At 39.0% G+C, this 13106-nt stretch overlaps 1 protein-coding gene across 20 annotated transcripts in view; it reads left to right on the top strand.

Annotated features, from left to right (window-relative positions):
* Positions 1-13106, top strand: part of DCAF1 (DDB1 and CUL4 associated factor 1) — an 89935-nt gene that overhangs the window by 55969 nt on the left and 20860 nt on the right. For 19 of the 20 annotated variants that reach the window (XM_045050770.1, XM_045050763.1, XM_045050741.1 and 16 more), the window contains 7 exons: positions 858-940; positions 1512-1596; positions 4594-4827; positions 5660-5753; positions 6269-6373; positions 6582-6655; positions 7189-7290. In XM_045050770.1, coding sequence (XP_044906705.1) covers positions 858-940; positions 1512-1596; positions 4594-4827; positions 5660-5753; positions 6269-6373; positions 6582-6655; positions 7189-7290 — 777 coding nt within the window. Of the gene's footprint in view, positions 1-857; positions 941-1511; positions 1597-4593; positions 4828-5659; positions 5754-6268; positions 6374-6581; positions 6656-7188; positions 7291-13106 lie in introns of those variants that run through there. The other variant, XR_006593034.1, reaches the window with a different exon arrangement.

Below are 13106 nucleotides of genomic sequence, written 5' to 3'. Positions count from 1 at the left end.
AACTGATCACAGAAGTTTTCTTTTTGTGTCAGAAATAAATCTCAAAGTACTGTGAGTTTTTAGGAAAAAAGCATTATATGGTTCTAGTGGGTCATGGTTTATTAGTATTATTCTGTGGATGGAATTGACACCTTTATTTCTAAAAGTTAGGACTGTTAAGATGACAAGGATAGTTTTCCTGATACTAGAGTAAAGGAGACTCAGCCTTTATTGGGCTTTCTTTTTTTTTTAAAGTATTTAAAAAAAAATTTTTTTTTTAATGTTTATTTATTTTGAGAGAGAGACACACACACAGAGTGTGAGCCGGGGAGGGGCAGAGAGAGAGAGGGAGACACAGAATCCAAAGCAGGCTCCAGGGGCTTGAACCCACGAACTGCGAAGTCATGACCTGAGCCGCAGTCGGAAGCTTAACCGACTGAGCCACCCAGGGGCCCCTTAATGGGCTTTCTTTTTGAAAAAATCCTAAGAGTTGTTAGCTAAGAAAGTCTAAGAAATGTTTTCACTTGACTGATATTTCAGGTGAGGGAGACTGAGATATATGGCCAAATGTTAAGAAAGGTGGAACCATCTTTGACATCTTTCCAAGTTTTTTTCTTCCCCTACCCTTGGAACTATTGTATTTTTTGTTACTAGCTCAGGAGGAGTTAGTCTTTTCTTAAATTTAGGTATTTTTTTAGGACATTGCATGTGCACATACTTAAATCCCAGCAGTTTCGAACACTTCTTGGTTCTTCGTAGTTTTTCTATTTTCTATATAATACAATAATAATTTTTGAGCTTGTATGTTAAAATGCTACAGGCAGACAGCATTTATATAAGCATGTGACTACCCACCTTGGGCCTCCTTCTTCTTTTAGGATGGGTCCTTGCTGCTGACATCTGCTACTTGGAGCCAGCCTCTGTCTGCACTTTGGGGAATGAAATCAGTATTTGATATGAAGTATGTATGTATTTTTTATAACCCAACTCCTTCTGTTCTACAATTTACCTAATTTATATTTCCCTTCATCCGATTCTTCAACTTGAAGCCTTTTGGGAAAAGACGAATGCTGCGAGTTATTGCTAACTTCTCTCTTCCTTGTCTGTTGCTCATGTTTAATAAGGTTTTATCCTTAATTCTGAGATATTCTTACCAAGTATTCTTACCAGTCCCATCACACAGCTGACCCTTCACTAATCCAAAATGGCACATCTGTGTAATTTCTCATGTTCACATATGATAGTTGTACTCTTTGCTGGGGTATGTTCAAAGACGTGTGGCTTGTTATCCATTTTTTTTTTAACAAAGTAATTCCTGCTAATTAATTAATTCTTTTGGATCTGCTTGGTTAAACTGATGGAGGGATTTTTTTTTTTTTTTTAAACCTTAAGTATACAGTTTTTCCTCTTTGGTTGCTGAGAATCCTCAGATGAGTATAGTCAGGCAGGAGGCTGAGAATCATGTTTATTTTCAGTCGGCTCAGTGACTGTTTCCTGAAGGTGTATCACTTAAGTACTTTTGTTGTTTGTAGGCATTCCTTCACAGAAGATCACTATGTTGAGTTCAGTAAGCACTCTCAGGATCGAGTCATAGGTACAAAAGGAGACATTGCCCACGTAAGTACTTAAGAATCCACTGCTTTCAAACTGATTATGCCCATTTGTTTGTAATGAAAACTTCTGGACTGAAGGGCAGTCCTAAGGGCAGCAAGAAATTACTTAGTGATATTCTTTCCAGATAAAATCTAGAAGTGTAGTAAAGTAGTTATAAGCCATGTGGGACCAAACATGAACTAATCCGACAACTTAAGAAAGGTATGATTAGTACAGCAGTTATTTTCAAATACTTACTAAGTTTTAGATGAAATATAAGTCCCTGCCTTTATGAAGCCTCACTGGGGAGACAAATAGAGAAGCAAATATATGGTATGTCAGGTGGTAAGTGCTGCCAAGGAAACGAAAGCAGGGTAAAAGTTAGGAAGTGCTTGATGGTGCTGTGAGGGACTTCTCTTTTATCTAGGATGGTCAGTATCACTGATAGGGTGATGTTTAAGGAATGTTGTTTTTTTTTTTAATTTTTTATTAAAAAAAATTTTTTTTTTTTTTAACATTTATTCATCTTTGGGAGACAGAGACAGAGCATGAGCGGGGAAGGGACAGAGAGAGGGAGACACAGAATCCGAAACAGGCTCAAGGCTCTGAGCTTTCAGCACAGAGCCTGACGCGGGGCTTGAACTCACAAACTGTGAGATCATGACCTGAGCCGAAGTTGGAGGCTCAACCGACTGAGCCACCCAGGTGCCCCCCCCCTTTTTTTTTAATTTTTGAGAGTGCACATGCACAAGCAGGGGAGGGCAAAGAGAGGGGACAGAGGATCTGAACTGGGCTCCGTGCTGACAGCAGAGAGCCCAGTGCAGGGCTCAAACTCACGTACTGTGAGATCATGACCTGAGCCGAAGTTGGATGCTTAACTGACTGAGCCACCCAGGCATCCCAGGAACCTTTCCCTTTGAAGGAAGTGTCATGCAGATATCTGGGGGGAAAAGTGTTTTAAGACCGAGGGAAAAGCCCTTTGGAGGTGGGAGAGGGAAGAGGGGTAAGAGCTCAGCTCAGTGTTGTGGGGGAATGGGTGACGCATATCATAGTAGCATCTTATATATAGGGTGTTGTTAGGACCTTTGGCTTCTCTGAGTGAGATGCAGGCCCTGGAGGCTGAGCAGAGGACACATGATGGGATGTCAAGTTCCTAAAGTGTGAGTCTGGTTTCTGTGAGAGAAGCAAGAGCAGGCTTTCCAGTTAGGAGTGTGTCGGGCCAGCTCACATGTGAGGACTGTAGTGGGGCTGGGCCCAGGAGGGGATGGTACAGGTGATGAGAAGTGATACAGCCGGGCTCTGGGTTTTTGGACACAGGAAGTTTGTTATTAGACATTCAGGTAGGGAATGGGTAGTTGAATATACAAAACGGGAGTTCAGAAGAGAGGTCTGGGATAGGGGATATAAATATAGGAGTTATTCACGGGTTGATAGAGCCATGAGACTAGATGAAATCGTTAAGGAGGCTAGAGAAGAGAACTTAGGGGACAGAGTCCTGGCATATGCCAATATTTCGAATTTGCCATGTGAGGGAGGGACTTGAGAAGGAGACCAAAAATAATGGGCAGCAGGAGACCTCAGGAAAAAGATGTGCCCCAGAAGGCAAGGGGGAAGATCCTTTGAAGGAAGAATTGATCAACTGGTCAGAAACTATTAATGAGTTCATAAGATGAGAATTGAGAATTACCTTTGATTTAACAATATGGATCTTCTTGTTAACCTCGTCAGGAGCTAGTTCTGTGCACTGGGGTGAAAATCTGTTCTCATGAGAGAACAGGAAAGTGGAGACACTGAGTAGAGACAAGTTTTCTGAACTGTTTTTTGCAGAAAAACAGAAAAGTGGGGTGTAGTAGCTTGAGGGTAATGGTGGGAATATGGGGTTGTGAAGGGAGGGTTTCTCAAACTTTTCATTTGAAAATGTTAAAATATGTAGAGAAATTGACAGAATAGTACATACACCTATTACCTGGATTCATCAGTTTAATATTTCACCATATGTTCTTCCTGTGTTAATATGTATGTATTTCTGAATCATTTGAAAGTAAGTTGCAAACACATTTTATTTCTAAGTCTTACAGCATGCATATTTTAGCAATAAGGATATTTTACTACATAATTATACTCTTATCAAATATAAGAAAATCTATAGTAATTCCCAAGTATCATCTAATATCCATTTCATACTCAGTTTTCCCTATTGTTCCTGATGTGTTTGGTTTCAAATGCTTTTTGTTTTTTGTTTTTTGTTTTTTGTTTTTTGTTTTTTGAACCAGGATCCAGCCAAGATTCACATATTGCATTGGTTGTTATGTCTTACTAATGTTTTAAAGCCAAGAACCATTTCTCCAGTTTTCATGACATTGACTTTTGAAGAGACCAGGCTAGTTGTCTTGTCTCATGATCTTGATTTGATTGTTTTCTTGTGTCTCCTTATTGTTCCTATATTAAAGGAGGATTCTTTTTTTTTTTTTTTTTTTTAAAGATTGGAAATACTACAGCATGTGTGTAAGGTGATGGGAAAGATCTGGTCTCTGTATGGGTTGCACATTGTACATTTGGAACTTTTACTATTGTAGGGCTAAAAATGTATATTGGGAGATTTTTAAGGAGAAAGGGGTATGTCATTGATGCCTTTCTTCAAAAAGTGGCTCTTTAATAGTATTCTATGGTTAATCATTGGTCTATCCATATGAATTTAATTTCTCAGTTTCTATTGTAGAAACATTTTCTGTTTCTTGAAAGGGGGAGGGGTAGAAGAGGGTTTTCTTATCCTTATTGCCATCTCTCTTTTCATTTTCTTGTGGGAAAGAGACTTTTCAAACCTTGAATGGGAACCAAAGCACTTAAACATTGCTTGGATGGGTGTACTCTTCATACTTTCCAGGTATTCTACAGTATTAGGGCTTTTGTGATTTTGTTGGGATTTGGAAAGCATGGAGAGATATTTTACACAGCTTCTCTTCGAATTGTTAGTGGATGGATTGGTCTGATTTTTCTCTTCCCACCCCTTCTTCTCTAAAGATTTATGATATTCAGACTGGCAACAAGCTGTTGACTCTGTTTAACCCAGATCTTGCCAACAACTACAAGAGGAACTGTGCCACCTTTAATCCTACAGATGATCTTGTCTTAAATGATGGCGTCCTCTGGGATGTCCGCTCTGCACAAGCCATCCACAAGTTTGACAAGTTCAACATGAACATCAGTGGCGTTTTCCATCCAAATGGGCTGGAGGTCATCATTAATACTGAGATTGTATCCTTTACACCCATGTCTTATTTTCCGTTTGTTATCTAGTTTGTGATGCAGAAATAATTTATCTTTCTACCAACACCCTGTTAAAGTATCCACACAGGTAATAATTTGGTGCCTCTCTTTTGATTTGAAGTGTTAATTAATCTCCAGTGGTTGGTAATTACCAGTGAACTTTCATTAGCATGTTTTTTTTTTGTATTGAGAAGAGTGACCACCAGATTCTTACCTTTTACTTCTCCAGGTATTAAATTGACTTTTATATCTTCAGAAGGATTTTACTTTTGCATTGCAGAAATCACAAGTGTAAAGTGAATTGATGCTGTTGAGATGAAGGGAGTTCGTGTAGTTTTCATGTATATGAGGATACCATAGGAGATTTTCAAGGATGTTACTTGATAATAAGCATTTTATATGCTTTTGTTTACTTTGAAAGCATTTTTACTTTACTTTTATTTATTTATTTACTTTTTAAATTTTTTCATGTTTTTATATATATATATTTTTTTTTTTGAGAGAGAGAGAGAGCGTGAGTAGGGGAGGGGCAGAGGAGAGGGAGACCCAGAATCTGAGACAGGCTCCACGCCCTGAGTTGTCAGCACAGAACCTGATGCAGGGCTTGAACTCATGAACTGCAAGAGCGTGACCTGAGCTGAAGTCGGATGCTTAACCAACTGAGCCTCCTAGGTGCCTCTTTACTTTACCTTTAAAGCATTACCTTTAAAGCATTCATATCTCAACAGGAGAGGAAAAAAGAGATATTTTGGAATTTCTTCTATGAGTTTACATAAGAAATTTTGTATAAAATAGTTATCCTTGACCACTTCCCTCCTAGTGGGATCTTCGCACTTTCCATCTTTTACACACAGTTCCTGCTCTGGATCAGTGTCGTGTTGTGTTCAACCACACGGGGACAGTCATGTATGGAGGTAATAAACTTTTTACTTCTCTACATTATTCTTTTTCTCCCTTCTCTCCCCTCTCCCCTTTTGGTTTGGAAATATCTCTCAAATATGAATTGGAAAGCATTTGAAGGTTGTAACATAAAAGATAAAATGATAGCACAAATGGTGACAAAGTTTATTGATGAAAATAGTGTTGATTTAGGGTGAAGATAACAAGTATATCTTGTACAGAAAGACATTTCATGCATTAATTTCCCATCTGTATCCTTACGAACTTGTTGCATTTGTGCTTTTATGATGTTGCTGGCCTTTAGCTATAACACTTGTTGGGAGCTAGATGAAAGGTTGAGGATACTGTTCGGGGGTATGCTAGTGGGATACGTTGAAAGGAACTAATTAGATAGAATGAATTTACTACAGAGAAACTCACTGAAGTCTTGATTGTCCATTAATATTTTCTGCACTTATGAATAGGGGATGTTTCTGATTTCTAAAAGTATTTTGCTCCTTGGCCCCCTTTCCCCCTTCCTCCCAATTAGCTATGTTGCAGGCAGATGATGAGGATGACTTAATGGAAGAGAGGATGAAAAGCCCTTTTGGATCATCCTTCCGAACATTTAATGCAACTGACTACAAACCTATAGGTAAGCTTGAAGGGGCAGACATTGTTCGTTTTGTCATGTTTTGGTTTTCCATATTTAAGATCATCCTTTTCTGTAATTCTTCATTGAAAAGCCAAGAGGTTATGGAACTATTTAGGAGCAATCACCTTGAAATTCCTTTAGAGGAAAAACTGGTTTTAAGGTCAGAGCAGTAGTCCAATCCTGAGTCTTGACACATTTTGTTTTCCAGCAACCATTGATGTGAAACGGAACATCTTTGACCTGTGTACAGACACCAAAGACTGCTATCTTGCTGTCATTGAGGTAAAGGGAGCTAGCAGAAACCCTGCTGTTTTGTTTTGATCTTTAGGATCATTTTCAAGTTATACTACAGGCATTTTGTCTGATCTAAGATGTGTTCTAAAGTTGATGCATTTCCAAAGGTAGATTATTGATAACCTACTTGCTTGATGGAGAGATCTACATTGTAAGAGAAATAATAAGAAAATTCCAGTATAAAACAACATGGACAGTCCCATCTTCTAATATCTTGGAGTCACTGTGCTCCCTTTCTGAGAGGAGTCTGGATCTCTTGACAGAGCAAGACAGGTTCATTCTGAGGATGGTGGTCTCTCTTTTGCTTAATATTGCTTTCCCTGCCAAAGCCTTCTTATCCTGTTTTCTTTCCCTTTCTGTGGCCTGCGTATAACATTTTCAGAGTTAGTTCAAGAATTTTGGGTATCAGAAACTTTGACAGTTACAGGGTCAAGGTGCATGGGTGCGAGTTATAACTGAGATGTAGATGTGGGCCTTCTGAAAACTAACTGCTCTTCATGGACTGGGTGTTTTATTTTCAGAACCAAGGCAGCATGGATGCTCTGAACATGGACACGGTATGCAGGCTGTATGAAGTGGGCAGGCAACGTTTGGCAGAGGATGAGGATGAAGAGGAGGACCAGGTCAGTGGTCTTTGAGATTTCTTGTTGCTGTACTTTATAGACGTTATGGTCTTCTGGTTTTTGCTGTAAGGCTTTTTTTTTAATATCAGCTTTTGTTACCTGTTGGCATATTCTGCAGGCTTGTTGTCACTAAAATCACTAACTAAAACTTTGAAGAAAGTAGATTTTTGTTATTATAAAACTTTAACCCCAGTTCCTGACAGTTCTGTGAGTTCCGTTTATAGATTAATTTGGATGTTAGCAATCTCTGATACTGTTTTAGAGATTTCTTTGAACTCACTTTCAGGACTAGTGCTTTGTGTGGCTTTAGGATGAGCAGCCCCCATATTCCCAATGTCAATACAAAACAGAAGAATCAATCTGCTGAGATGGGTCACAGAAATGGCTTAAGCTTTATAAAGTTGTGGTTTGCATTTTCTCAGTTTTATAGCATAGTCTTTTTTCACAGTAATGGATTGGAGCTTATAAGTAGAAGATTTTGATGCTTTTGGAAATTAAGCATTTATAAAATGTGGGTAGGTAGTATGTCTCACAGAATATTAGTTTGCTTTTTTTCATAGGGGATTTTAAGTTACGGTCATACTATGCTGGGTGTTTGCCTATGTGGTGTGTCTGTATCAGTTGTGAAGAATTTCTTAAACTTCTGACTTTCAGCAGATCTTTCCCGTCAAGTGGGCTCATACTACATTCTCTATACATAAAGCTCCTATAAACATTGATGTGCAGGCTTTTGTATTTGGGTAAATACTAAGGAGTTCAGTTGGTAGATTGTATGGGAAGAGTATGTTTAATTTCATTAGAAACTGACAAACCCTCTAGCAAAGGAGCTATACCATTTTGCATTTTCATCATCAGCAAATGAGAATTCTTATTGTTCCACATCCTTACCAGCATTTAGTGTTGTCAGTATTTCGGATTTTGGCCATTTTAATAGGTATGTAGTAGTATATATCACTATTTAATTAATTAAAAAATTAGTAGATGTTCCTTTAGTTGAACAACCTCTACACACAATCAAAATGTGTGGTTTGATTTTTTTGAGTAGAAAGGAATCAAGATCTTGAAGTTTTATGAGCCTGCTACAAATGTTTTCTGAAAATTATTTAACAACCTCCTGACACCCTTACTGATGCCTGGTACCAGACCAAAAGGAAGGAGACTTTCTCCACAGTCTGTTTTGGGCCCCTTCCCCACTTCAGGGAGTTGCTTCTTTTTCCTTTTTTAATCTTTATTTACTTATTTTGAGAATGGGTAAGTACGAGCGGGGGTGGGGCAGAGAGAGAGGGAGAGAGAGAATCCCAAGCAGGATCCACACTGTCAGCACAGAGCCTGATGACCCAGGGCTCCATCCAATCCTATGAGCTGGCATGTCATGACCTGAGTGGAAATCAAGAGTTGGATGCTTAACTTACTGAGCCACCCAGGCACACCTCAGGGAGACTCTAAGTGGAAGGCTTTCTCAGTGTTATTTTAATTTGCATTTTCCTGATGACTTATGATGTGAAGCATCACTTCCCTATTTGCCGTTTGTAGATTTTCTTTGGTGAGGTGTCAAAGTCATTGGCCTATTTTTAAATTGGGTTTCTTGTGTTTTTATTGAGTTGTAAGAGTTTTTTTGAATGCTTTGGCTGATAGTGCTTTCTCTGATAGGTCATTTGCAAATATTTCCTCTTAGTTTATAGCTTGTTGTCTCATTCTCTTGACACTGTCACAGAGTAGAAGTTTTTGTCTTAATAAAGTCCATCTTATCAAGTATTTCTTTTGTGAATTGTGACTTTGAGGTTGCATCTAAAAAATTATCTTTAAATTCAAGGTCATGTAGATTTTCTCCTGTTATTTTCTAGGAGTTTTATAGGTAGTTGTGCATTTCACACTTAGGTCTGTGATTCTTTTTGAGTTAATTTTTGTAAAGAGTGTAAGACCTGTGTTTAGATGAATTTTTTTGCTTATAGACGCCCAGTTTAAATACCCATTGTATTGCCTGTGCTCCTTTGTCCAAGATCAGTTGACTATCTTTATGTGGATCTATTTCTGGGCTCTCTACTGTTTTCCGCTGATCTATTTGTATATTTTCTCCAATACTATACTGTCTTGATTACTGTTACTTTATAGTAAGTTTTGAAGTTGTGTTGTGCCAGTCCTCCAATTCTGTTCACCTTCAATATGGTGTTGACTATTCTGGATTGTTTGCTTCTCCGTATAAACTTTTGAATCCATTTGTTGGTATCTACAACATAACTTGCTGGGATTTTGAAGGGAGTGCATTGAGTTTATATGTATAGATCAGGTTAGGAGGATCTGACATCTTGACAATATTGAGTCTTCCTATCCATGAACATGGACTCTCTTCATTTCTTTAATTCTTTGATTTCTTTCGTCAGAGTTACGTAGTTTTCCTCATACAGATATCGTACATATTTTGTTAGGTTTACCTAATACCTGATGGATTACCTAAGTATTTCATTTTGAGAGGTGGGGCTAATATAAGTGATATTGTGTTTTTAATTTTAGTTTCCATTTGTTCATTGCTGGTGTACAGGAAAACTGTTACATAGGAAAGACTGAATTAACCTTGTATCCTGCAACCCTGCTATAATTGTTTAATCCAGTTTTAATTGTCATTTCTTTGGGATTTTCTGCAAAGACAATCATATTATTTGCAAACAAAGACAGTTTTATTTCTGTAAAATGTACCCTTTTATTTCCTGTTGTCTGATAAGTAGGACTTTTAGTATGATTTTGAAAATCAGTGATCTTGATCCTGATCTTAGCAGGAAAGTTTTGAATTTTTCATCATAAAGTATGGTGTTAGCTGTGTTTTTTTAATTTTTTTAAAGTTTATTTATTTATTTTGAGAGAGAGCAAGCACAGGCGGGGAGGGGCAGAGAAAGAGGGAGAGACAGAGCCCCAAGCAGGCTCCGTGCCATCAGCGCAGAGGCTGACGTGTGGCTCGAACTCATGAACTATGAGATCATGACCTGATCCGAGATCCAAGAGTTGGAAGCTTAACTGACAGTGCCACCCAGGCGCCCAAGCTGTGTTTTTTTTTTTTCATAGATGTTCTTTATCTAGTTGAAGAAGTTACTCTCCATTCCCATCTTACTCAAGAGTTTTTAGTTACGGGTGTTGGGTTTTGTTAGTCTTTTTCTGAATCTGTTGATAAAATCTTATTTCTTTAGCCTATTGAAGTAGTGAATTACATTAATTAGATTTTAAAATGTGAACCAGCCTTGCATAGCTGTAGTACATCCTATTTGGTTGTGCTTTTATAATTCTTTGTATATAGTGTGTAATATGATTTGCTAATATTGTGTTGAGGATTTTTATGTCTGTGGTCATGAGACATGTTGGACTGTAGTTTTAATTTCTTATGCAGTAGTACCCCTTCCCCCCTCTCTGTACTTTTGCTTTCCGTGGTTTCACTTTCCATGGTTTCAGATACCTGAAGTCAACTCCAGTCTGGAAACAGATGGTCCTTATTTATTTATTTATTAATTATATTAACATTTATTATTATTATTTTTAATTTTTTTTAACGTTTATTTATTTTTGAGACAGAGACAGAGCATGAACAGGGGAGGGGCAGAGAGAGAGGGAGACACAGAATTGGAAGCAGGCTCCAGGCTCCCAGCCATCAGCCCAGAGCCCGACGGCGGGGCTCGAACTCACGGACCGCGAGATCGTGACCTGAGTCAAAGTCGGACGCTTAACCGACTGAGCCACCCAGGCGCCCCATTAACATTTATTTTAATGTTTATTTATTTTTGAGAGAGACAGAGACAGAATGCAAGCGGGTTAGGGGCAGAGAGAGAGGGAGACACAGACTCCAAAGCAGGCTCTAGGCTCCGAGCTGTCAGCACAGAGCCCGACGCGGGGCTTGAACTCACAAGCTGTGAGATCATGACCTGAGCTGAAGTCAGACGCTCAACTGACTGAGCCACCCAGGCGCCCCATATTTAAAATTTTTTTAATGTTTGTTTATTTTAGAGACAGCACAAGTGGGAAAAGGCAGAGAGAGGGAGATGCAGAATCTGAAGCAGGCTCCAGGCTCTGAGCTGTCAGCACAGTGGGGCTCCAACCCACAAGCTGTGAGATCATGACCTGAGCCGAAGTTGTACGCTCAACCGACTGAGCCACACAGGCACCCCATTTTTTTAAATTAAAAAAAAATTTTTTTTTAATGTTTGTTTATTTTTGAGAGAGAGTGACAGAGTAGTGGGGGAGGGGCAGAGAGAGAGAGGAAGATGCAGGATCTGAAGCAGGCTCCAGACTCTGAACTGTTAGCACAGAACCCAAAATGATGCTTGAACCCACAAACCGAGAGATCATGACCTGAGCCTAAGTCGGACGCTTAACCGACTGAGCCACCCAGGTGCCTCCAGATGGTCCTCTTTCTGATGTATGGTCAGAAGGTCAGTAGTAGCCTACATCATAGTGCCTATGTCATTCACCTCACTTCATCTTATTATGTAGGCTTTTTGTCATCTCACATCACCACAAGAAGGGTGAGTACAGTACAATAAGATTTTGAGAGAGAAAGACCATATTCATAAAAGTTATTGTTAATCTCTTACTGTGCCTAATAAATTTTATCATAGGCGTACATGTATAGGAAAAAATACAGGGTTTGGTGCTATCCTCAGTTTCAGGCATCCACTGTGGGTTGGGGGGAGTGGTCTTAGAACCCATCCCTGTTGGATAAGGAGAGGGGGACTACTGCAATGTCCTTGGTGTTGCTGTTAGTGTAATGCTGGCCTCATATAATGAGTCAGGAAGTATTTTATCTGCTTCTGTCTTCTAGAAGAGATATTAAAAAATTGATGTAATTTTTTATGTTTAGTAGAAGTCAGCAGCAAACCCATGTGGGCCTGGTGCTTTCTGTTTTGGAAGGTTATTAATTACTGAATCAGTTTCTTTAATAGCTAAAGCCCTATTGAGATTGTCACATTCTTGTGTGCATTTTGGCAAATGGTGTTGTCTTTCAAGGAATTGGTCTGTTTCATCTAGGTTATCAAATTTGTGGGCATAGAGTTGTTCACAGAATTTTTAAAATACTTATTTATTTTAGTAATCTTTATACCTAGTGTGGGGCTCAAACTTATGACCCTGAGGTCAGAAGTCACATGCTTCTCCAACCGAGCCAGCCAGGTGCCCTGTTCATAGAATTTATCCTTTAAATGTCCATGGGATCTGTAATGATGTCTCCTCTTTCATTTCTGATATTAGTAATTTGTGCCCTCTTTTTTTCTTAGCCTGCTAGAGGCTTATCAATTATCAATCTTTTTATTTTATTTCTTGAGGGAGAAAGTGAGTATGAGCAGGGGCTGGGCAGAGAGAGAGGGAGAGAGAACCTCAAGCAGTCTCCGCGGTGTCAGCTTGGATCTTGTTATGGGGCTCTATCTCATGAACCATGAGATCATGGCCAGAGCAGAAATAAAGAGTTGGATGCTTAACCAACTGAGCCACCCCTATTATAGGGGCCCCAGGCACCCCTATTATATCTTTGTAAAGAGCAAGATTTTGATTGCATTGATTTTCTCTATTAATTTCCTGTTTCCAATTTTATTGATTTCTACTTTAATTTCTATTCCTACTTTTCTTCTGCTTACTTTGGATTTGATTTGCTCTTTTTTTTTTTTAAGTTTATATATTTATTTTGAGAGAGAGTGTGTGAGCAGGGGAGAGGCAGAGAGAGGGGGAGAGAGAATCCCAAGCAGGCTCTGCTGTCAGTGCAGACCCCTACATGGGGGCTCGATCTCATGAACTATGACATCATGACCTGAGCTGCAGTCAAGAACCAGACATCCAACCAACTG

Source organism: Felis catus, chromosome A2, assembly GCF_018350175.1.
Source record: "Felis catus isolate Fca126 chromosome A2, F.catus_Fca126_mat1.0, whole genome shotgun sequence".
Classification (NCBI taxonomy): Eukaryota; Metazoa; Chordata; class Mammalia; order Carnivora; family Felidae; genus Felis; species Felis catus.
Note: the sequence above shows the minus strand (reverse complement) of the source record. Positions and strands in the feature narration are given on the sequence as shown.